We start from the raw sequence: 24,179 nt of genomic DNA, 5'->3' as shown, positions 1-24,179 counted from the left end.
GCAAGACATTTAAACAGGTCAACATTCACAAAGCCACGGGGCCAGACGGATTACCAGGACGTGTACTCAAAGCATGCACGGAACAACTGGCAAGTGTCTTCACTGACATTTTCAACCTCTCCCTGATCGAGTCTGTAATACCTACATATTCCAAGCAGACCACCATAGTCCCTGTGCCCAAGGAAGTGAAGGTAACCTGCCTAAATAATTACTGCCCCGTGGCACTCACGTCGGTTGCCATGAAGTGCTTTGTAAGGCTGGCCATGGCTCACATCAACAGCATCCTCCCAGATACCCTAGACCAACTCCAATTCTCATACCGTACCAACAGATCCACAGATTAAGCAATCTCTATTGCACTCCACACTGCCTTGTCCCACCTGGACAAAAGGAACACATGTGAGAATGCTGTTCATTGACTACAACTCAGCGTTTAACACCATAGTGCCTACGAAGCGCATCACTAATCTCAGGATCCTGGGACTAAACACCTCCCTCTGCAACTAGATCCATGGACATCCTGATGGACTGCCCCAAGGTGGTAAGGGTAGTCAACAACACTGGGGCCCCTCAGGGGTGTATACTTAGTCCCCTCCTGTACTCCCTGTTCAACCACGACTGCATGGCCAAGCACGACTCCCAACACCATCATTAAGTTTGCTGATGACACAACAGTGGTAGGACTGATCACTGACAACGATGAGACCGCCTATAGGGAGGCGGTTCAGAGACCTATCCCTCAATGTGAGCAAGACAAAGGAGCTGATCGTAGACTACAGGAAAAGTTGGGCCGAACAGGTCCCCATTAACATCGACGGGGCTGTAGTTACTTTTTACTTTAGTTTATTTGGTAAATATTTTCTTAACTCTTCCTTGAACTGCACTGTTGGTTAAGGGCTTGTAAGTAAGCATTTCACTGTAAGGTCTACACTTGTATTCGGCGCATGTGACAAATAAAAAGTTTGATTTGAATGTTGATCCGTCCTCAGTTTTCTCCCATCACAGCCATTAAACTCAAACTGTCTTAAAGTCAATATTGGCCTCATGGTGAAATCCCTTAACGGTGTCCTTCCTCTCAGATAACTGACTTAGGAAGGAAGCCTGTATCTTTGAAGTGACGGTGTATTGATAAACCATCCAAAGTGTAGTTTTTTTTATCTACCAAGGCACTGTATACATCAATGATGTCGCTCTTGCTGCTGGTGAGTCTCTGATCCACCTCTACGCAGACGACACCATTCTGTATACTTCTGGCCCTTCTTTGAACACGGTGTTAACAACCCCCCAGGTGAGCTTTAATGCCATACAACTCTCCTTCTGTGGCCTCCAATTGCTATTAAATACAAGTAAAACTAAATGCATGCTCTTCAACCGATCGCTGCCAGTACCTGCCCGCCTGTCCAACATCACTACTCTGGAAGGCTCGGACTTAGAATATGTGGACAACTACAAATACCTAGGTGTCTGGTTAGACTGTAAACTCTCCTTCCAGACTCACATCAAACATCTCCAATCCAAAAGTAAAATCTAGAATTGGCTTCCTATTTTGCAACAAAGCATCCTTCACTCATGCTGCCAAACATACCCTAAAACTGACCATCCTACCAATCCTCGACTTGGCGATGTAATTTACAAAATAGCCTCCAATACCCTATTCAATAAATTGGATGCAGTCTATCACAGTGCCAGCCCCACATACTACCCACCACTGCGACCTGTACGCTCTCGTTGGCTGGCCCTTGCTTCATACTCGTCGCCAAACCCACTGGCTCCAGGTCATCTACTAGACCCTGCTAGGTAAAGTTGCCCCTTATCTCAGCTCGCTGGTCACCATAGCAGCACCCACCTGTAGCACGGTCTCCAGCAGGTATATCTCTCTGGTCACCCCCAAAACCAATTCTTCCTTTGGCCGCATCTCCTTCCAGTTCTCTGCTGCCAATGACTGGAACAAACTACAAAAAGCTCTGAAACTGGAAACATTTATCTCCCTCACTAGCTTTAAGCACCAGCTGTCAGAGCAGCTCACAGACTACTGCACCTGTACATAGCCCATCTATAATTTAGCCAAAAACAACTACCTCTTTCCCTACTGTATTTATTTATTTTGCTCCTTTGCACCCCATTATTTCTCTACTTTGCACATTCTTCCACTGCAAATCAACCATTCCAGTGTTTTACTTGCTATATTGTATTTACTTCGCCACCATGGCCTTTTTTTGCCTTTACCTCCCTTCTCACCTCACTTGCTCACATTGTATATAGACTTATATTTCTACTGTATGTTTGTTTTACTCCATGTGTAACTATGTGTTGTTGTATGTGCCGAACCACTTTGCTTTATCTTGGCCAGGTAGCAATTGTTAATGAGAACTTGTTCTCGACTTGCCTACCTGGTTAAATGAAGGTGAAATAAGAAGAAAAAAAAATAGGAAAACCTCCCTGGTCTTTGTGGTTGAATATGTGTTTGAAATTCACTGCTTGACCGAGGGACCTTACAGATAATCATGTGTGTTGAGTACAGAGATTAGGTAGTCATTCAAAAATCATGTTTAACTCTATTATTGCACACAGAGTGAGTCCATGCAACTTATGTGACTTGTTCAAAAGGTGCACTATGCAGAAATCGCTCCGCCATTTCCAGGTTGCTAAAATTCAAATAGTTTGGCTAATTTGAGTTTGAGACAAAAGAAGCAAGGATAATATAGTCATTGTACAATATTTTCCATAACCAAAAATATTGTATTTTCAGCTGTTAGGAAGCTGGTGTACAAAACCGAAAGTAAAAGAAACAAAACAAAACTCAAGAATGAGAAGCATAGAAATAGTGGACATAGAACAAATATAACGCTTCTTAGACTTTATTTCAATGAGAATGTAAGATCTATAACTCACATTTCTAATTAAATTTGGTGGCGTCACCAAAAAAGTTACATACTGCAGCTGTAAGCAAAGGGGTTGAATATTTACTGACTCAGCTTTATGCAAAGGGGTTGAATGCTCACTCACTCAAGACATTTCAGATTGAAATGTTTAATTAATTAGTAAAACAAATGTGAAAACATAGTTCCACTTTGACATTATGGGGTACTGTGTGTAGGCCAGTGACAACAAATCTCAATTTAATCCATTTTAAATTCAGGCTGTAAAATGTGGAAAAGTCAAGGGGTGAGAATCATTTCTGAAGGCACTGTAAACCTTGGTTGTAGGTCATTCACCAAGTTTTTGGATATACTGTATTTCACCCATATAGTCATTTTTTATTATCCATCCATAACTGCATGCATTTACTAGCCTATTACATGATAATTACATAGAGGTTATATGTATAAGTTGAATATCCTATCTTACTTAAACTCACATAACACCAAAAAAGTTCCCAGTTTGTGGTCAATGAGTAACCCAGATACCTGAAGCATTTGATTTTAGCCTGAGAGTCCTCCCCTTCAGATCTGTAAGAGAGATACAGAGTATATTAAAATTAAATCACATCTACAGTCTAGTGAATTAATAGTGTGTTGAATAAAGTGCTCAGAGCCTTGAGAGTCGTTGAACAGTACCGGTCTTCTTCATCTTTCATATCTGCAACCAGATTGGAGGCTGATTTGATTTCCCTGGGAACAAAGTGCATGCTTATATTTAAACTCAAAACCAATTACATCTGCTGTTTTAAAAAGCCAATTGCTCTGCCTAGTTAGCCTGGCTGATACCAAACATAAGTCCTCCTGACTTCAGTCTAGACTCTGGACATGCTGTTAAGATGTTGTTTGCACGATGCATCGATAATGAAGGGCGCTGTACTTTTACTGGTTTGTCCTCATGTCTCACTCAAACACCCACATGCACAGACACACACACAGCAAATCCAAAACAGTGAGAGGTATCAAACCACTAGGGGGGGGGGGGGGGGGGGAACAGACGCAAGCAGGCACATAAAGCACAAACACCACACATTAACAAATTTGTACAATTTTGTACTGTAATTTTATTTACTAAATGAAAATAGTGTCCAATAATCTTGTAAGAGATGGATGTGATAATGGCACAGATACATATTTTTTTAAATCACACACACTTACATGTCCATGCTTCCCTTGCGTTTCCGGGGCAGTTCCATTCCTGAGGTCATGCCAGCGGCTGAGGTGGGGGTCATCAAGCTGGGCAGAGAGACAGAATGGCTTTGGTTTTCCTCCACCAACACATCCCCTACAACCAACACACACACACTATCCATTAACAATGGATTAAAGACCTGAGTAAACGGCAGGGTAGCCTAGTGGTTAGAGCGTTGGACTAGTAACCGAAAGGTTGCAAGTTCGAATCCCTGAGCTGACAAGGTACAAATCTGTCGTTCTGCCCCTGAACAGGCAGTTAACCCACTGTTCCTAGGCCTTCATTGAAAATAAGAATTTGAGGGCCTCCCGGGTGGCGCAGTGGTTAAGGGCGCTGTACTGCAGCGCCAGCTGTGCCATCAGAGTCCCTGGGTTCGCGCCCAGGCTCTGTTGTAACCGGGCGACGCACAATTGGCCTAGCGTCGCCAGGGTTAGGGAGGGCTTGGTCGGTAGGGGTGTCCTTGTCTCATCGCGCACCAGCGACTCCTGTGGCAGGCTGGGCGCAGTGTGCGCTAACCAAGGTGGCCAGGTGCACGGTGTTTCCTCCAGCGCATTGGTGCGGCTGGCTTCCGGGTTGGATGCGCGCTGTGTTAAGAAGCAGTGCGGCTTGGTTTGGTTGTGTATCGGAGGACGCATGACTTTCATGACTTTCAACCTTCGTCTCTCCCGAGCCCGTACGGGAGTTGTAGCGATGAGACAAGATAGTAGCTACTACAACAATCGGATACCACAAAATTGGGGAGAAAAAGGGGTAAAAATATTTGGTAAAGTTCATGATGCTGTTGACCTTAAATGAGTCTGCATGCTTCCCAATATATGCATATATTATGACAACATTTTGTGATGTCTTTGAGGGCGAGGGATTTTGGGCTTTTGTACTTTGTAGAGTTTTTTTGGGGCTGTTCGGGCACACATTATTTTCTGGAGGCAAGCTGAAGTTCGGAGCAGAAGTCCACGCCCCTTTGTCGTGATTGGTCAACAGTAGGGATTCTTCAATAAAGTCTTTGTTGTCATTCAATGAGAGATGACTCATTTTCATGCACAGTTTTTAATTGAGAAAGACTGCACCAAACATCTTAGAGGTAAAATTGCGTGACTAAGAGGTCTTCGGCAAAACATAAAAATTGATGAGATTTCTGGAGTTATCTTAGATGAATTATAACTACTTAGAAGAAGTGTGTACAGGCTACAGCGTCTCAAAATAGACAAACGTTACTATTGCCGCTTTTTTCTCGTTTTTTGGGTAGCTGCCAGGCAAACTGAAGCATGCTCATCTTTATCAAGGGATGCACTAATCCCAGGCCCCACTGTATTCACTGTATCCATATTTTTTCCATAAAGAGTTTAATTTAAAATTTCAAAAAAACTACTTCTCTGTTAGAAAACAATCTATGTGGCATCGATATTAGTCAGAAACATTTATTCCATTGACAAAATTGACCAAAAAGTTGGATAATTCTGGTCATAAAGTCATCATATTCCAAAACAGAGTTGAGAGACAATCATGCCCACTAACACAGGATTCTAATGCTTCGGGAGAATTGTCAAACAGCTGCAGTGATTGCAGGTACAGCAAACAAGCACAAAAATATTGCGATATTGTAAAAAATATTATCCTGATATGTAACTGTATTGATTGCCACTCCAAATGTGTTCTCAAATCTCCAAACATTTTAGAAGTAGGGTCAATGTCATTATCTTCCTAAGGGGAGGGATGAGATTCAAACTTGCTACCTTTGGGTACGTAACCATACCGAACGTAACATTTCATACTAATTTCAGTAACCCGGATTTACATGTAATAAGTTAGATCTAGTCTATGAGACCAGGCTGTTATTTTATGTAGCCCAACTGCTGCATGTGTGCCCTTGTGGGGCAGACTGCTAGTAGAAATGTCACAACATGCCCTTATATGGAGCTTGATGAAACAGATTAAAGTTTTTTGAATTAGGCATATCACAGGTAAAGTTATTTACGCAAAGTGGAAAAAGAGATGGCAGCAAGAGCAAGTTGGTGTTCGGTCCCGGCTATATATTATACAGGAAATCAAGGGAAAAGGCTGTGGTCCAGCTACGGCTAACTTATGGCTTTGGTGGCAAGAGCGGCAGCGGCCATCTGAAGCTCAATTTGCCTAAATTCTTCGTCCGAATACTCAGGCTCAAATAAATACTAATGTGGAACAATGTCTTCACTTCTCCACTGAACAAAACCTGCATTTGTGAATAAAGGCATTATGTGCAGTCTATGCGGCAGGGATTCCCCTATGAGCGCACATGCGCAGTTGTTACCCATATGGCAGTCAGCTACATAAAATAATCAAATGTTTTAGGTGGAAAAGTACACCATTTCCGACTCAAAACGGATAGTACTTTTGACAAAAATAGCTCATTTGGCCATACACTTTCAATACAACTATTTTTTCCACACTTTGCAGATTTCTGAATCACGAATTTACTGGCAAGAGAGTAGAGGGAGGCCCGCATCCAGCAACGTCACGAGTCAAGTGACACATTTTTTCAGCCTTTTCAGTACAGCACTCCATTGAGAGGACAAGGGGAAGTGAGCAAACTACACTGAACTAGTTTCAATGTATGGAATCACTTGGAAGTTTCTGGATTTTGGGCCAGTAACCGAAAAGTTGCTGGTTCGAATCCATGAGCAGACTAGGTGAAAAATCTGTCGATGTGCCCTTGAGAACGACACTTAACCCTAATAGGTCCTGTAAGTCACTCTGGATAAGAGCATCTGCTAAATTATTAAAATGTCAAAAAGGTAATTTAACGCCTAGTGATGTCACCAGACAGGCCAAAATGCCTTACCACCAAAACAGTCTGAAAGCTACTCTTCCAAATAAGGCAGCAGCTACTTTTCCTGGGGTCTGGCAAAATGAAAAACATTACATCTCATAACAGATTTCACAACACACTAAGTGTGTGCCCTCAGGCCCCTACTCCACAACCACACATCTACAACACATAATCCGTGTGTGTATGCATGTTTGTGTTGCTTCAGTCCCTGCTGTTCAATAAGGTGCATTTTTGACATATTTTTTAAATCTGATTCTACTGCTTGCGTCAGTCACCTAATGGAGAATAGAGTTCCATGTAGTCATGGCTCCATGTAGTACAGTGCACCTTCCATAGTCTGTTCCACACTTGGTGACTGAAGAGACCTCCGGTGGTATGTCTTGTGGGGTATGCATGTGTGTCTAAGCTATGTGCTAGTCATTTAAAATAGAGAGCTCAATGATTTCAACATGTCAATACCTCTCACAAATTCAAGTAGTGATGAAATCAAATCTCTCCTACACTTTGAGCCAGAAGAGATTGATATGCATATTATTAATGTTAGCTCTCTGTGCACATCCAGCCGAGGGCCAGCCGTGCTGGCCCTTGAATGTCCCTCTTTGTGGCACCTGACCACATGACTGACCAGTAGTCCAACTGGGGCCTGTAGGACCTGCCTTGTTGATAGTGCTGTTAAGGTAGAGCAGCGCTTTATTATCAACAGACTTCTCCCAATTTCAGCTACTGTTGTATCAATATGTTTTGACCATAACCGTTTACAATCCAGGGTTACTCCAAGCAGTTTAGTCAACTTAATTTCCTCAATTTCCACTTTTTTTTTTTACAAGATTTAGTTGAGGTTTAGGGCTTAGTGAATGGTTTGTCTCAAATACAATGCTTTTAGTTTTAGAAATACTTAGGACAAATTATTCCTTGCCACCCATTCTAAAACTAAATGCAAATATTTGTTAAGTGTTGCAGTCATTTCTGTCGCTGTAGTAGCTGACGTGTATAGTGTTGAGTCATCCGCATACATAGCCATACTGGCTTTACTCAAGGCCAGTGGCATGCGGTTAGTAAAGATTGAAAAAAGTAAGGGGCCTAGACAGCTACCCTGAGGAATTCCTGGTTCTACTTGGATTATGTTGGAGTGCCTTCCATTAAAGGACACACTGTGGTCTGTTAGACAAGGTAACTCTTTATCCACAATAAAGCAGGGCATGTAAAGCCATAACACACATTTTCCAGCATTCAACTATGATCGATAATGTAAAAAGCCGCACAATAGTCTAACAAAACAGCCCACCAAATCATAATTCTCTCTCATCCAATCAGCCATTTGGGTAAGTGCTGTGCTTGTTGAATGTCTTTATGTAGGCTGACGACTTGCGTGATCAAGGAAGACACCACAAGCCTATAATCCTTGGCATGCAAAGAATTGCCGCATTGGAACTCTGAGTGATCCATTTTGTCACGAAAAAAAAGTGTAGTAGATGCAGCTCCTGCAGCCCTGGAACCGTTCATTAACTTCTCCAGACAAAGAGGGCTACAGTGTAAGACTCATCTTGGACTAACTTTGTTAGCTTGATAGCTAACAGCTTAGCGGCTCTGTCAAGCAGACCTAAACCTGTCAGTTAAAACATTTTGGTATTTAGATTTAACGAATATTGGTTGTTTTAATCAAAAATAACAAACGAGAGTGCGCAGCTGAGCACTATGCTGGAAACACTCAATGACGTCTCTGCGCATTGATAACACGAGGCTGAAATACACACACACTACCAGTCAAAAGTTCGGACACACCTACTCATTCAAGGGTTTTTCTTTATTTGTACTATTTTCTACATTCTAGATTAATAATGAAGACATCAAAACTATTAAATAACACATATGGAATCAGGAAGTAACCCCAAAAAAGTGTTAAACAAAACAAAATATATTTTATATTTGAGAATATTCGAAGTAGCCTTGATGACAGCTTTGCACACTCTTGGCATTCTCTCAATTCTCTCATGAGGTAGTCACCTGGAATGCATTTCAATTAACAGGTGTGCCTTGATAAAAGTGAAGTTGTGGATTGTGTTTGAGCCAATCATGTGTTGTGAGAAGGTAGGGGTGGTATATTTTGTTAAAAGACCAAGTCCATATTATGGCAAGAACAGCTCAAATAAGCAAAGAGAAACAACAGTCCATCATTACTTTACGGCATGAAGGTCACTCAATGCTGAAAATCAAGAATTTTGACAGTTTCTTCAAGAGCAGTCGCAAAAACCATCAAGCGCTATGATGACACTGTCTCATGAGGATCCAGAGTTCTCTGCTACAGAGGATAACTCTAATGAACTTATCTGCACCTCAGACTGCAGCCCAAATAAATGCTTCACAGAGTTCAAGTAAGACACATCTCAACATCAACTGTTCAGAGGAGACTGCGTTGGCGCCCCCCCTTGGGTTGTGCCGTGGCGGAGATCTTTGTGGGCTATACTCGGCCTTATCTCAGGATTGTAAGTTGGTGTTGAAGATATCCGTCTAGTGGTGTGGGGAAAGCATCCCATCGTGAAGCATGGAGGAGGAGGTGTGATGGTGCTTAACCAGCATGGCTTTCACAGCATTCTGCAGTGATAAGCCAACCCATTTGGTTTGCGCTTAGTGGGAATATACTTTTGGCAAAGTGGGTGGGGTTATATCCTGCCTGTTTGGCCCTGTCCAGGGGGATCATCGGGTGGGGCCACAGTGTCTCCTGATCCCTCCTGTCTCAGCCTCCAGTATTTATGCTGCAGTAGTTTGTGTCTCGGGGGGCTAGGGTCAGTCTGTTATATCTGGAGTATTTATCCTGTCTTATCCGGTGTCCTGTGTGAATTTAAGTATGCTTTCTCTAATTCTCTATCTCTCGGAGGACCTGAGCCCTAGGACCATGCCTCAGGACTACCTGGCACGATGACTCCTTGCTGTCCCCAGTCTACCTGACCGTGCTGCTGCTCCAGTTTCAACTGTTCTGCCTGCGGCTATGGAACCCTGACCTGTTCACCGGACGTGTTACCTGTCCCAGACCTGCTGTTTTCAGTCTAGAGACAGCAGGAGCGGTAGAGATACTCTCAATGATCGGCTTTGAAAAGCCAACTGACATTTAGTCCTGAGGTGCTGACTTGTTGCACCCTCGACAACTACTGTGATTATTATTATTTGACCCTGCTGGTCATTTATGAACATTTAAACATCTTGGCCATGGTCTGTCATAATATCCACCCGGCACAGCCAGAAGAGGACTGGCCACCCCTCATAGCCTGGTTCCTCTCTAGGTTTCTTCATAGGTTTTGGCCTTTCTAGGGAGTTTTTCCTAGCCACCGTGCTTCTACGCCTGCATTACTTGCTGTTTGGGGTTTTAGGCTGGGTTTCTGTACTTCTTTGATATATCAGCTGATCTAAGAAGGGCTATATAAATACATTTTATTTGATTGCATGAATCATGCCTTCATGGTCGAATTGCTACAAAGAAACCACTACTTAAAGGACATCAATAAGAAAGAGAGACTTGCTTCGGCCAAGAAACACGAGCAATGGACATTAGACCGGTGGAAATCTGTCCTTTGGTCTGATGAGTCCAAATTTGAGATTTTTTGTTCCAATCGAGTGTCTTTGTGAGATGCAGAGTAGGTGAACGGATGATCTCCGCATGTGTGGTTCCCATCGTGAAGCATGGAGGAGGAGGTGTGATGGTGCTTAACCAGCATGGCTTTCACAGCATTCTGCAGTGATACGCCAACCCATTTGGTTTGCGCTTAGTGGGAATATAATTTGTTTTCAACAGGACAATGACTCAACACACCTCCAAGCTGTGTAAGGGCTATTTGACCAAGGAGGAGAGTGATGAGTGCTGCATCAGATGACCTGGCCTCCACAATCAACCGACCTCAAGCCAATTGAGATGGTTTGGGATGAGTTGGACCAAAGAGTGAAGGAAAAGCAGCCAACAAGTGTTCAGCATAACTCCTTCAAGTCTGTTGGAAAAGCATTCCGCATGAAGCTGGTTGAGAGAATGCCAAGAGTGTGCCAAGCTGCCATCAAGGCAAAGAGTGGCTACTTTGAATAATCTCAAACATAAAATATATTTTGATTTGTTTAACACTTTTTGGGCTACTATATGATTCCACATGTTATTTCATAGTTGTGATGTCTTCACTATTATTCTATGATGTAGAAAATAGTACAAATAAAGAAAAATCCTTGAATGAGTAGATGTGTCCAATCTTTCGACTGGTACTGACCTCACTGGGACTTAAACACAAGGCTAAGGTTCTTTACAAGGGAAATAGCATTACTCCCATGTTACAGAACATTTAACCTTTCCACTGCTTTTCTGTATTTAATTATTAGCCAGGATCCTAAGCGGCTAAAACATGTATATCCACTAAAATGGGGGTCAAAAAGAGTGCATCATCATCGGGGCGGCAGCGTAGCCTAGTGGTTATATATTATATTGGACTAGTAACCGAAAGGTTGCAAGTTCAAATCCCCGAGCTGACAAGGTTGTTCTGCCCCTGAACAACACTGTTTCTAGGCCGTCATTGAAAATAAGAATTTGTTCTTCACTGACTTGCCTAGTTAAATAAATCTACATGCAGGTAATGTGTTAATGCAAAAACAGTGTAGGCCTACAAGGGTGGTCTAATGAAGCAATAGGGCTGTTCATATGCACGACACAACACAGCCCTTAGCCGTTATATTTGCCATATATCACATGCCTTATTGCACTGGTTATTGCACTGGTTACCCGTTTAGAGCAGTAAAAATAAATGTTTCGTAATATCCGTGGTTGTACGGTCAAATATAGCACGGCTGTCAGCCAATCAGCATTCAGCGCTAGAACCACCCAAGTTTACATTGACTTATATTGAATTATTTTTCTATTCGTCTCACAACAAGTCTTGCACTGCAAAATAGACAGTTGCCATGGGGAATCCTCCTCGCTATATGCTTCAGGAGCAATAAAGGTGTTTGACACACATGAAAACCTGAACAGTGTCTTGACCTCGGTCTTGATAGACATGGCTATAGATCACTGATCGATAAATTATTTTGTTACTTTAGAAACATCAAAACTAGAATGTGCCTTAAACAAATGAGTAATAATATTAGATTATTATATGACGACGTCATTGGCTGAGGTCAGTCGGAGGCTCGCTGGGGCGTGTTCATTAGGAAAATTACCCTGACTGCCCCCTCAGTTTCCATCTGTGGGCATCAGTGCGGCCAGAAAGAGCGTATGAAAAACGATACCATAGCTTTCATAGCCAGAGACAAAGAATTGCAAAACACCCCAATTCCCTTGACTTACTTTTATTAAAGGTTAATCGTCACGTAACCAAAAGCTTTTTTAGCCACAGTTATTCAGAGGACCAAGGTCTTAGATAGTCTATGTTTATACCTACAGTTGTATTCCTTGTCATTATGCCTTTGTAAGGATATGAAAACAATACCAGCTATTGACAGAGGGTCGTTTTAACCTTGTCTAAAGATTACAGGCTCTATTTTAACAAACCTAACATAATGGTAAATCTAAGCACTGGGGCTCTAGGTGCGGGGGTGTCAGAAATATTTTTGCTATTTTCACAGCCGGTGTTATAAGGGAAATAGCTGGCGGTGGCGAGAAAAGGATGAGTTTTGATTACTAAACAAGTTAGGGTAGATGTGATGAGGGCTTGGCCACTCACTGACCAATCAACTCGCCCCATGGCTTAACACTGCATGCATATGTCTCAAGTTCTCTAGGTTATTGACAGTCATTGCATTGTCATCAACCAATTCAGCTGGGGGCACAGAATATTCTCCTCCTGGTCCATTGTGGATTGATACTACAGTTTATTAAATAGCATAGGCTACATTAACAAGTAACATCCCCAAAAAAAAAACATTTCAGTTTGCGCAATATTTATTTAACCAGGAAGGGCTCATTGAGATTAAAATCTATTTTTCAAGAGCTCCCTGGCCAAGATAGGCAGCACCAAGTCATTACAAAAAAATTAGACAACACGAAAAACTACAAGTAATCTAGTAAAAACCATTGAATTTACAAGAGTATAAAACAGCTAAATAAAAACATTGACAGGTCAGGGAATCAGCCTCAAACCTTCATCAGTGATTTAAAAACAACAATCGGGACAAGTTCTTCCAGTTTAAAAGTATTTTGTAAGGTGTTCCAAGAAGATGGCGCAGAGTACATAAAAGCTCTTTTACCAAATTCAGTTCGGACATTTGGAACAGTTAGCAGGATAAAGTCCAGTGAACGAATTAGTTACCCACAACATTTCTGAACAATAAAAATGCACAAATAAAAAAGGTAGTAACCCCAAAATGGCTTTGTAAAGTGACTGAGCCTACGAGTGACTAGAAGGCCAGCCAACCCTGGTATACAAAGTGCAGTGGTGCGTAAGGGTTTTGCAGCTTAAAATAAATCTCAAAGTGCCATGGTAAAGAGTGTCAATTGATCTCAAATACTGAGCGGAAGCATTCATACATAAAATATCCCCATAAAGGCAGAAATGGTGCTGATACTAGCCTCGTTCTGGCTTCAAAAGAAAAACAGGCCTTATTCCTAAAACAAAATCCCAATTTCAGCCTCAATTTTTTTGTAAATTGTTGAATATGCAATTTAAAAGAGAGGCCTTCATCAATTAAAAGTTACAACCTCAATAGCCTATGTTTGGAGTGTTGGCAGTCAATGTTGTAATAGGTTTCAACGAGCCTGGCCTATCCTACGTATCAATGCATCGCACTTCTAAAATCAATACGTTTGGAAGAACGCATCTTTGGTAACCGGATGAGAGGCACTCTTTGGAGATGGACACATGAACAAGCTAAATTAAGTATGGAGGTAGGAATAGGTGTATATGTTATAGAATTAAATATATTTTCAATTCAAGGCACTGACTTAACATATTTTATACAAAATACTAGGCTTCTGTCAATTGTTGCCAATGTGTGAGGCAGATTCTCCCCCAAAAAATCTGTAGTTGATATGGCACTATATTTGTAAAGCAGACAAGCGACTCTCTTTGAAAATGGGGATGACAGCCTACTTGAACAAGCAAAATTAAGTATGCAGGTATGTGAACTGTGCATAAAGCATGAGAGCACAAAAGCTCAAATTTATATATATATAAAAAAGTATGTTGACACCTCTTCAAATTAGTGGATTTATCCATTTCTGCCACACCGGTTGCTGACAGGTGTATAAAGTTGAGCACACAGCCATGCAATCTCCATAGACAAACATTGGCAGTGAATGGCCTTACTGAAGAGCTCAGTGACTTTCAACGTGGCACCATCATAGGATGCCACCTTTCCAACACGTCATTGCTAGAGTTTCCCTGGTCAACTTTAAGTGCTGTTATTGTGAAGTGGAAAAGTTTAGGAGCAAAAACAGGTGCTAAAGTGCTAGAGTGCTAAAGCGTGTAAAGATTTCCTGTCATCGGTTGCAACACTCACTACAGAGTTTCAAACTGCCTCTGGAAGCAACCTCAGCAACATAACTGTTCATCGAGAGCTTCACGAAACTGGTTTCCATTGCCGAGCAGCCCGACATAAGCCAAAGATCAGCATACGCAATGCAAAGTGTCAGCTGGAGTGGTGTAAAGCTAACCATCCTTGGACTCTGGAGTAGTGGAAATGCGTTCTCTGGAGTGATGAATTACGCTTCACCATCTGGCAGTTCAACGGACAAATCTGGTTTTGGCGGACGCCAGGAGAACAGTACCTGTCCAAATGTATAGAGCCAAATGTAAAGTTTGGTGAAGGAGGAATAATTGTCTGGGGCTGTTTTTAATGGTTTAGGCCCCTTAGTTCCAGTGAAGGGTAATCTTAACGCTACAACATACATTGACATTCTAACCGATTCTGTGCTTTCCCAACAGTTTGGGGAGGGCCCTTTCCTGTTTCAGCATAACAATGCCCCCGTGCACAAAGTAAGGTCCATACAGAAATGGTTTGTCGAGATCGGTGTGGAAGAACTTGACTGGTCTGCACAGAGCCCATCGAACACCTTTGGGATGAATTGGAATGGCAACTGCGACCGAGGCCTAATCGCCCAACATCAGTGCCCGATCTCACTAATGCTTGTAGCTGAATGGAAGCATGTCCCTGCAGCAATGTTCCAACATCTAGTGGGAAATCTTCCAAGAAGAGTGGAGGCTGTTATAGCAGCAAAGGGGGATCAACTCCATATTAACGGCCATGATTTTGGAATGAGATGTTGGACGAGCAGATGTCCACATACACTACATGACCAAAAGTATTTCAAAGCACTCAGACCATTTAAAACCCCTTTATTCATAGGCTACTTGCCTATAAATGGCCCGGATAAAAAGACAACTAATACAACTATGCAATGCTGCTAAACCAATCTTGATTAAGGGGAGGGTAGGGTATGCTTAGTTTTTAATCAAATTAAACTAAATGGGGGAGAAACCAGTAATTTAAAAAAAAATGTTTATAAATACGAGATTCACCAGCACAAAAGGCACATCTCTCCTTCCATGGGCACTGCGAGTTATTGCTGGATCGGCTGTGCTTCCTCTCTTCTTCTGTGGATTTTATTTGCCGGTTAGCAACCAACTTTAAGGTGTATTACCGCCACCAACTGGACTGGAGTGAGGACCAGAGACAGTGAATGTTTAAATCCTAACTAATATTCTCATCTCCCTAAGCAAACAAAATACATAACTAAATACTACAGCCCCTGAAAAATTCCCCAGTAGTTCACTTATGCTTGGCTCTTCAACCCCATACTCCCCAAATCTAATCACAATCAGTCCCTTTCTCGAACATATTTCTGGCACTGAAATAGAACATGTTCCACAGTCTCCATCTCCCCCTGACAATCGCACCTCCCAGTCTGATGTTTCCCCACCACTTTCCATGTACTATTTAGCCTTGTGTGTTCCAGTCGCAGCCTTGGGACTACACTTTCCTCCCTTATCTCTCAGCTTGAGGACCTCCCTGCCCCCTCCTTTCCTGGACGTTAATACAGGTGTCTTCCCATACTCTACCTGTTCCACAACTCTTGCCACTTATTTTTAACCACTGTTCTTATGAATCCCTTGGCTTCTGCTTTACTGATTGACAATTCCATCTCAATATTAGGATGTTTAAGAGCCTGCTTGGCAACAATATCCACATCCTCATTCCCCTCTACTCCCACGTGAGCTGGTACCCAGAGGAACATCACAAATACCCCCATCTGTTCACCCTATACAAACACTGCAAAACCTCATACAATACATCCTGTCTGCTCTGAGACACATGAATTTAAGCTCATCAGTGCTGCACAGGAGTCAGGGAAGATGACTACCCTGTTTGGCCTCACCTCTTCCACCCACTCCACAACCTAGAGTATTGCCAACAGCTCCATTGTGTAAACAATGATCCGTTGCTCTTTTCGTCATTGCCAACATAAACTCATGAACACTAAAAGCTCCTCCTATACTCCCTGTTTTATGGTTCTTAGATCCATCTGTGAATATATTCAAGAATTTCCCCCGCCATACAACCCCAACTCTCTCACCTGACTAAATACTTTTTTGCCCCACTGTATGTGAAATGTCAACACTATCAGCCTATGGCTTGAAAGAGTAGTAGGGTCTTTCCCAGGTTTCAGTATTGGCACCACTACCGCCTGCTTCCAACTTCCAGGCAGCTTCCCTTCCTGCCACACCTTATTGTAAAGACCCAATACTTTCTGCATTGTTTTGTCACTGAGATGAGCTATCATGATGTAACACATATCATCCTTCCCAGGAGATGTTACCCCAACTTTAGCGAATGCTCTCTTCATCTCAGCCAACGTAAAAGGGCCATTCATTGTACCCCCACCATCTCGCTCTGATCCAGCACCCCTGAATGTTCTCCTCTTACCCTCTCTCTCCCACGCTGCCCCACTTCTGTCAGATTGTTTGAGCTGTGCACCTTCACAAATGCCTGGGCTAACATCTGACTTCTCCATATCTCTCACTGCAATAAACTCCTCACTTTTCAGCACAGGGAGATCCCAATATCTTTTGATCCCACTCATCCTCTATACCTCTCCCACGGGAGTGGTCCTGCCTATGTTTCCACAGAACCGGCACCAATACGCCCTCTTAGCTGTCCTAACGACCCTCCTTACTACTGCTTGTGCTTGTTTATTCTGAATCAGGTGCTGGTAATTATGGGACCGTTTCAACATTCTGAAAGCACTGTTCCTACACTTCACTGCTTCTCTACACTCTTCACTCCACCAGGGTACTGCATTACTCACACAATAGTAGGGGCCGCAATGCAGGTGATTCCTATGGGTACAGGTGATTCCCCTGTACCCATAGGAATCACCTGCATTGCGGCCCCTACTATTGTGTGCTTCTGCTCTCAAAATCCATGCCATTATCAACTGCATTACCGTTGAGACCTTTTTATATAACTCCACATTAGATCGGCATGAAATTGTCACTTTTGCCCTTGTTTTTAAGGACACACCTCAAATATTGTCACCCCTCCCACCTCAGCGGAAGTGAGCTGATGTTAGATAGGTAAATTAGCGAACCTGGCATTAGGGCTGGAAAAAGCCAGAGTGACAGTTTTTAGATGACAACATTTCAAACTAACTTGTGCTTGACACTTGCCATAGGTCTCAAGGACTGTGTGTGTCTATAGCTGTTTGATAAAGCATATGCAGTGTGTGCAAGCATCCATTACGGTTCTGAGCCATTGTATGGAGGCAAAATGGCTCCATGTGTCTTGATATGATGTAGGCTACTCTGACAGGCAAGGTGGCAGATTTCTCTTCATCTAACATATTCACCACACAACTTTGTCAACAAAACTACAGTTTAAGAGCATATGAATGTTGAGAATTGTAGCATAAACAATGTTTTAGTTCTGTAAATAAATGCACGAGACCTACTGAGACTAGCTTGAGGGGAGAGAGAGCACAACATAGTCAGGCCTAGAAGAGTTGCTGTTTGACCTAGATAGGCCTATTGTATAACTGTCACACCTCAGCACTCAGCCTGCCCATAACACACAGACAAGGAACATCTTTATGAAATGATCGAACACAGTGAATTTTTTCTAATATACAGATGACGAAAAACCATACAGTGTCAATACAATCCAAATACAGGCCATGCTATCATTATTTTCTCTAGTCCTTAAAAACTGTTTTGTTTTGGTGATTTCAAATCAAATTGTATTGGTCACATACACGTGTTTAGCAGATGTTATTGCGGGTGTAGCCAAATGCTTGTGCTTATAGTTCCGACAGTGCAGCAATATCTAACAAGTAATACCTAATAATTTCACAACAAATACCTAATACACACAAATCTAAGTCAAGGAATGGAATTAATAATAATAATAGATATATGGATGAGCAATGTCAGAGCGGCATAATTAACATACAGAATAGTATAGAATACAGTATATACATATTATATGAGTAATGCAAGATATGTAAACATTATTAAAGTGGCATTATTAAAAAAGTGACTAATATTCCATTTATTAAAGTGGCCAATGATTTCAAGTCTGTATGTAGGCAGCAGCCTCTGTGCTAGTGATGGCTATTTAACAGTCTGATGGCCTTGAGATAGAAGCTGTTCAGTCTGTGTGTATATTCATAGCTATTAGGGGCTTAAACATGTGGAAAACGTTGCCTCATATTTATGTTTAGGCCTAATATAATAATATGTTTTTTCCCCCAAGTATTATCAACAAATAGCCTATAGTATAGGGCAATGTAGGCCACTAGTGCACTATGCTTGCACAACCACTAGGCTCTCTCTTTACCACAGTCATCAGGCATACAATAATGATTGAAAAAGTTGTTTTTCTGCCAAATAAATGTTACACTCGTTATTGGACTGTTTGTTAACGGTAACAAACGAAGTAGGCCATCTTGAATGAACACTTATCAATAATGGCAGTGATATAATCACACAATTTAGTGCAAGTAACAAACACAAAATGCAACCCAAAACTGTTGTATTTTCTACATTTGTAGCAATCAAAGACAAATAGACCATTTAGGCTACGGCCATGGCCTAAATATCAGGCTATTGTTTTTGGTATAGCCTTTCGTTGCAAAGATTAATAACATAGGCCTATATGTAGGCCCATCAAATAAAAAGTATAACTTTTAGCTTATCAACCACATGCATATCTTTCTCATTGCTGCAGCGTATCTTTAGAAAAATTCGACCCAAATCATAAGCCTACATCATTTTTTTATCGCTTTGTCTGAATTGTAGCAGATTTCGGACCTAACGTTGACAATAGAGGCCTATAGACTACTATGGAATAACATAGCATAACATAGCCTACCGTGGGTCGGGCTATAGCGCACTATGCTAAGCTATTCAAGGAAACATGTATTATTAGACGTGTGTTCTTGCTACAGTTGCCGACAGTATTCATAAACCTCGACGGCGATACATAGTAGCTACCCAGCTACCTAATTTGGCTACATTGTCAACAGGAATACCGTAGTGTAAGATTGCTCGACTGATCTACTGACCTAGTTTTGGATAGGGCGCAGAGGAGCTTTGGCCAATCATTGAGACGTTTGCATAGTTCCCCATACCCCTCTGCGGCCACTTTAGAACGGGCAATCACTTGCGAGTCGACACAGGCCGAAAAAAATGAAACCAGTAGAAGCTACCAGATATAGTGGGTGTCCTGTAATGTAAGTTACCTGTCTGTTCCCCTGTCGTTCTGTCACCGCCGCCAGCCGCTGCATTCCTTGCCGACATGGCTGGAGCCGGTACGCCGGGGCCCAAGACTCCAATGCATGTGGATAAGGCGGTAGTATTGGATAGTGTGGAGGGAAGAGGGGGGCAGTGTGTTGTATAATTGACTGATTTATTCTTCCAAGGGTGGAGCGATCGGGGAGACAAAAACGTGAAAGGAAAGTACACGGTGTAATAGGGACACAACGTAACCTACAAATCCGTGAACTTGCGGAAGTGGAGACACAGCGTCCATCCACCGTCTGGCCAAAGATGGTTTCGTTTGTTAGGCATCACTGCACTCAAATCACCCATTAAAAAAGCACGGCTCTTCACGGATTTTCTTTCTAAATTGGGGTGAGAGAGGACATAGAAATAAATAGTAATGGCGCCTTTTTATACGCGATAACTCTGCCATGGTTCGTTGGACCAAGCCTATAAGGCAAATTAATGTAGTTTTGGGGGGAATAATCACCGAAGCTAATGATTGTGGTAAACACAGGTTTAGGCGATACGTTTTGTTCTTTGACAATCTTTATGAGCGAATGTCGCTTTTTGTGAAATTTGAAGAATGTATGTAATAATACAAAACACATAAAGGTCATGTTAACTGACGGTATAATGGCATAGAATAAAACGTATATACAATCCGAAACCTGTGTTAACCTCGGACCTTATTTTCTGCGTTTATTCCAAAACCCTATTCTTTTCGCATTCATTTTTTCCAAAGGGGTGGCTGAACGAACCATTGGCGAGGTCTATAGTGAATATTACGAAATTTAGGTGACGTGATCATGAGCTAAATTTCAGAATGAAAGTTTCCCTGGATTGTTTTTACATAATTTACAGGAAATGTTTCTGATTAAAAATCACAAAATCATAGTTTAAAGTGACTTTAAAGCATACATTTATTGAAGGAAAAAAAAGAACATATTATTTAAATAAATAAACGAAGATTGCCCTTCATAGGTTCTTGCCTTCTGAGGAGCTTTTCTTAGCCACTGTGCTTCTGCATATGCATTGCTTGCTCTTTTGTTTCAGTAAAGCACTGTAAATAGTAAAAAAAAAAAATGTGTTACGTTACAGCCTTATTCTAAAACTGATTCAATTGTTTCCCCCCTCATCAATCTACACACAATACCCCATAATGACAAAGTAAAAACAGGGTTTTAGAATATTTTGCAAATATCTAAAAATAAAAAACTGACATATCGCAGAGGTATTCTGACCCCTTACTCAGTACTTTATTGAATCACCTTTGGCAGTGATTACAGCCTTGAGTCTTCTGGGGTATGATGCTACAAGCTTGCACATCTGTATTTGGGAAGTTTCTCCCATTCTTCTCTGCAGGTCCTCTTAAGCTCTGTCAGGTTGGATGGGAAGCGTCGCTGCACAGCTATTTTCAGGTCTTTCCAGAGATGTTCGATCAGGTTCAAGTCCAGGCTCCGGCTAGGCCACTCAAGGACATTGAGACTTGTCCTGAAGCCACTCCTGCATTGTCTTGGCTGTGTGCTTAGGGTTGTTGTCCTGTTGGAAGGTGAACCTTCGCCCCAGTCTGAGGTCCTGAGCGCTCTGGAGCAGGTGTTCATCAAGGATCTCTCTGTACTTTGCTCCGTTCATCTTTCCATCAATCCTAACTAGTCTCCCAGTACCTGCCGCTGAAAAACATCCACACAGCAGGATGCTGCCATCAACATGCTTCACGGTGTCACGACTTCTGCTGAAGTTGGTGCCTCTCATTTTTCCGGCGGCATTCGGTGGTCGTCGTCACAGGCTTGCTAGCTGCTACCAATCCAAGTGGGCTGTCATGTGCCTTTAACTGAGGAATCGCCATTATGAAGCTCAGCGGGGATTGGAGCACGAACTGGGATACGTTTCGAGGTGAATGGGAGGACTATGCGCTAGCAACGGGACGTCTGGAAAAGGACGATGAGGTAGTGGCTGCCACTTTGAGGACTATAATGGGAACTGAATGCCGACACGTATACAAACACAACCTGAACCTAACAGCAGCTCAGCAAGGTAACGCTACAGTTATTCTTGATGCTCTTGGACATTCCTTTAAGCCAGCAAAGAACGTAATCTACGAGCGTTATGTTTTCAGTTGTTGCAAACAGGAGGACTGGGAATCTATTGACAGCTTTGTCACTAGGTTAAGGGAAAAGGCAGCTACATGTGACTATGGTGCTTTAAGACATGAACTGATCAGAGATAAGATTGTGCTTGGCATAACTGATGAAGGCACCCGCAGACGTTTGCTGAGAGAACGTGACCTGACGCTGGTCTTGGCAGTGGAGACATGCCGTGCAGCAGAGCTTACTGATATACGAATAAGGTCCATGGAGCTAGAAAGGCAACATATGGACAATGTCAATGCTACATTCAGGCAGCCAGTAAAGAAATTCCCCTTTGCCACAGCTAATGCTAATACTACAGCCAACTCTGCAGTAGACAACACCAATACATGCCGATATTGTGGCATTTCTCATGGACAAGGAAAAGAACACTGCCCAGCCTATGGAAAAATATGCAAATCCTGTGGTACAGCTAATCACTTCGCAAGGGTCTGCATGAAAAGCAAGATAAAGGAGGGTAAAGTGCACTCCATGGAAACAGACACAGATGAAGGGAACGGTAGCACAGAGGATGTATATGCTAGCGAGTGCATAGGGGCAGTGAGGGCAAAAGGACAAAAGTGGTTTGTCACTCTGCTACTTAATAATAAACCACAGCTATGCCAGCCAGATTCAGGGGCCACATGCAACGTTATGAGCCTTAAAGACAAAAGGAGACTTGCGCCCAGAGACAAACTCACACAGAGTAGCACCAAGCTTAAACTGTATTCAGGCCAGTTCATGACCTCTTTAGGCCTGTTTGTGACAGAGTGTGTTTTACGTGGCCAGAAACACACCCTTGAGTTTGAAATAGTTAAGGCTAGTCAACAGTCATTACTGTCAGGTTCTACATGCGAGCGCCTTGGGCTTATTAACTTCACCATCTGATCTTAACATTATAGACAAAGTCCAGGCTGGGCCCCTGAGCAAGGAGACACTCTTAAGCAAGTACCATGATGTCTTCAACGCACTGGTCGAGTCAGTTCCCGGGGAAGTCCACTTTGAGTTGGACGCAGCAATCCAGCCTGTCCAGTGTGTACCCCGCAATGTACCAGTGGCCATGAAAGCAGCTACGAAGGCTCAGCTTGACAAATACAAAGCAGATGGCCACATCATATCCGTCACCGAGCCTACAGACTGGATAAGTAATATGGTTATCGTCAAGAAACCAGACAAGCTACAGATATGCATTGATCCTAAACACCTCAACCGGGCTCTGCGACATTACATTATGCCCACGTTGGAGGATGTTCTTTACAAGCTCCCAAGCTCTATGAGCCCAGCAGTTGCATGACCACCTTTTGGACACCATGAGGCAGGAAGAACTGGTTGAAGCTTCCGTTTGGTGGCTCCGTGGCTCCAGAGGTGTATCAGCAGAAACAGCATGAGCTGTTGATGGGACTCAGCGGCGTGGAACCCATAGTAGATGACATCCTCGTAGTGGGCTGTGGGGACAGTGATGAGGAGGCAGAATGTGACCATGATGCCAAGCTGCTGGCCCTGATGGTCAGATGCAGACAGGTCAAGCTAAGGCTAAGCATAAAAAAGCTTCAATTTAAAGTGCCAGAGGTCCGCTTTCATGGGCACATCTTGTCCTCCACCGGATTGAAGGCGGATCCTGATAAAGTGAAGGTTGTCTTGGTAATGCCCCACCCATCTGACGTGAAGGGAGTGCAGCGCTTTGTCGGATTCGTCACCTACCTGGCCAAATTCCTACCGCGGCTCTCTGAAGTGTGTGAGCCACTAAGGAGGCTCATGGACAAGGACACCATCTGGCATTGCCTCCCAAAACATGACGCAGCGGTGAGGGAAATAAAATAACTGGTCACCCAGACACCTGTACTGCGATACTACAATGTGTCAAAACCTGTCACGATTCAGAGTGACTCAAGCCAGTATGGACTTAGCTGTTGCCTCATGCAGGAGGGCCAGCCTGTGGCATTCGCCTCTAAGGCACTCACCCCAACAGAGCAGAACTATGCCCAGATAGAGAAGGAGTGCCTCAGCATTGTGTTTGCATGCCAACGCTTCCACCACTACCTGTACGGGTGCCACAATATTACCGCAGAGACAGATCACAAGCCACTTATTGCTATATTCAGCAAGCCTCTTCTGAATGCCCCAAAACGACTGCAGAGCATGCTACTGGCCCTACAAAACTACAACCTCAAGGTGGTGTGTAAGCCAGGGCCAGAGACGTATGTGAGTGACATGCTCAGCAGGGCTACTGCATCAGGCACTCACACACGCTCCATGCATGAACAACAAGCATTGTGCAGCTTACAAACAGAGCAAGTGGATGTTGAACACATCAACCAGGCTGACTACCTCAATGTTACGGATCAGCGCCTTATACAAATCAGACAGCACACAGACAGGGACGAGCAACTCCAGACATTGAGGTCTGTGATTCTG

General features: G+C 42.9%; 1 protein-coding gene across 3 annotated transcripts in view; it reads right to left on the bottom strand.

Annotated features, from left to right (window-relative positions):
- Window positions 1-20,017, bottom strand: part of bmal2 (basic helix-loop-helix ARNT like 2) — a 33,022-nt gene extending 13,005 nt beyond the window's left edge. Inside the window, exons 1-4 of one of the 3 annotated variants that reach the window (XM_020455792.2) lie at window positions 19,617-20,017; window positions 4,077-4,203; window positions 3,558-3,611; window positions 3,408-3,449 (exon numbers count right to left, since the gene is read on the bottom strand). In XM_020455792.2, the coding sequence (XP_020311381.1) occupies window positions 3,408-3,449; window positions 3,558-3,611; window positions 4,077-4,203; window positions 19,617-19,674 (281 nt within the window). In that variant the 5' untranslated portion in view covers window positions 19,675-20,017. Of the gene's footprint in view, window positions 1-3,358; window positions 3,450-3,557; window positions 3,612-4,076; window positions 4,204-19,616 lie in introns of all 3 variants that reach the window. The other 2 variants (XM_020455794.2, XM_031801637.1) reach the window with 2 other exon arrangements.
- Window positions 20,018-24,179: the final 4,162 nt, after the last annotated feature.

The sequence above is a fragment of the Oncorhynchus kisutch genome, linkage group LG22 (genome assembly GCF_002021735.2).
Source record: "Oncorhynchus kisutch isolate 150728-3 linkage group LG22, Okis_V2, whole genome shotgun sequence".
Classification (NCBI taxonomy): Eukaryota; Metazoa; Chordata; class Actinopteri; order Salmoniformes; family Salmonidae; genus Oncorhynchus; species Oncorhynchus kisutch.
The sequence above is the reverse complement of the archived record's forward strand: the minus strand, read 5'-3'. Positions and strand labels throughout refer to the sequence as shown.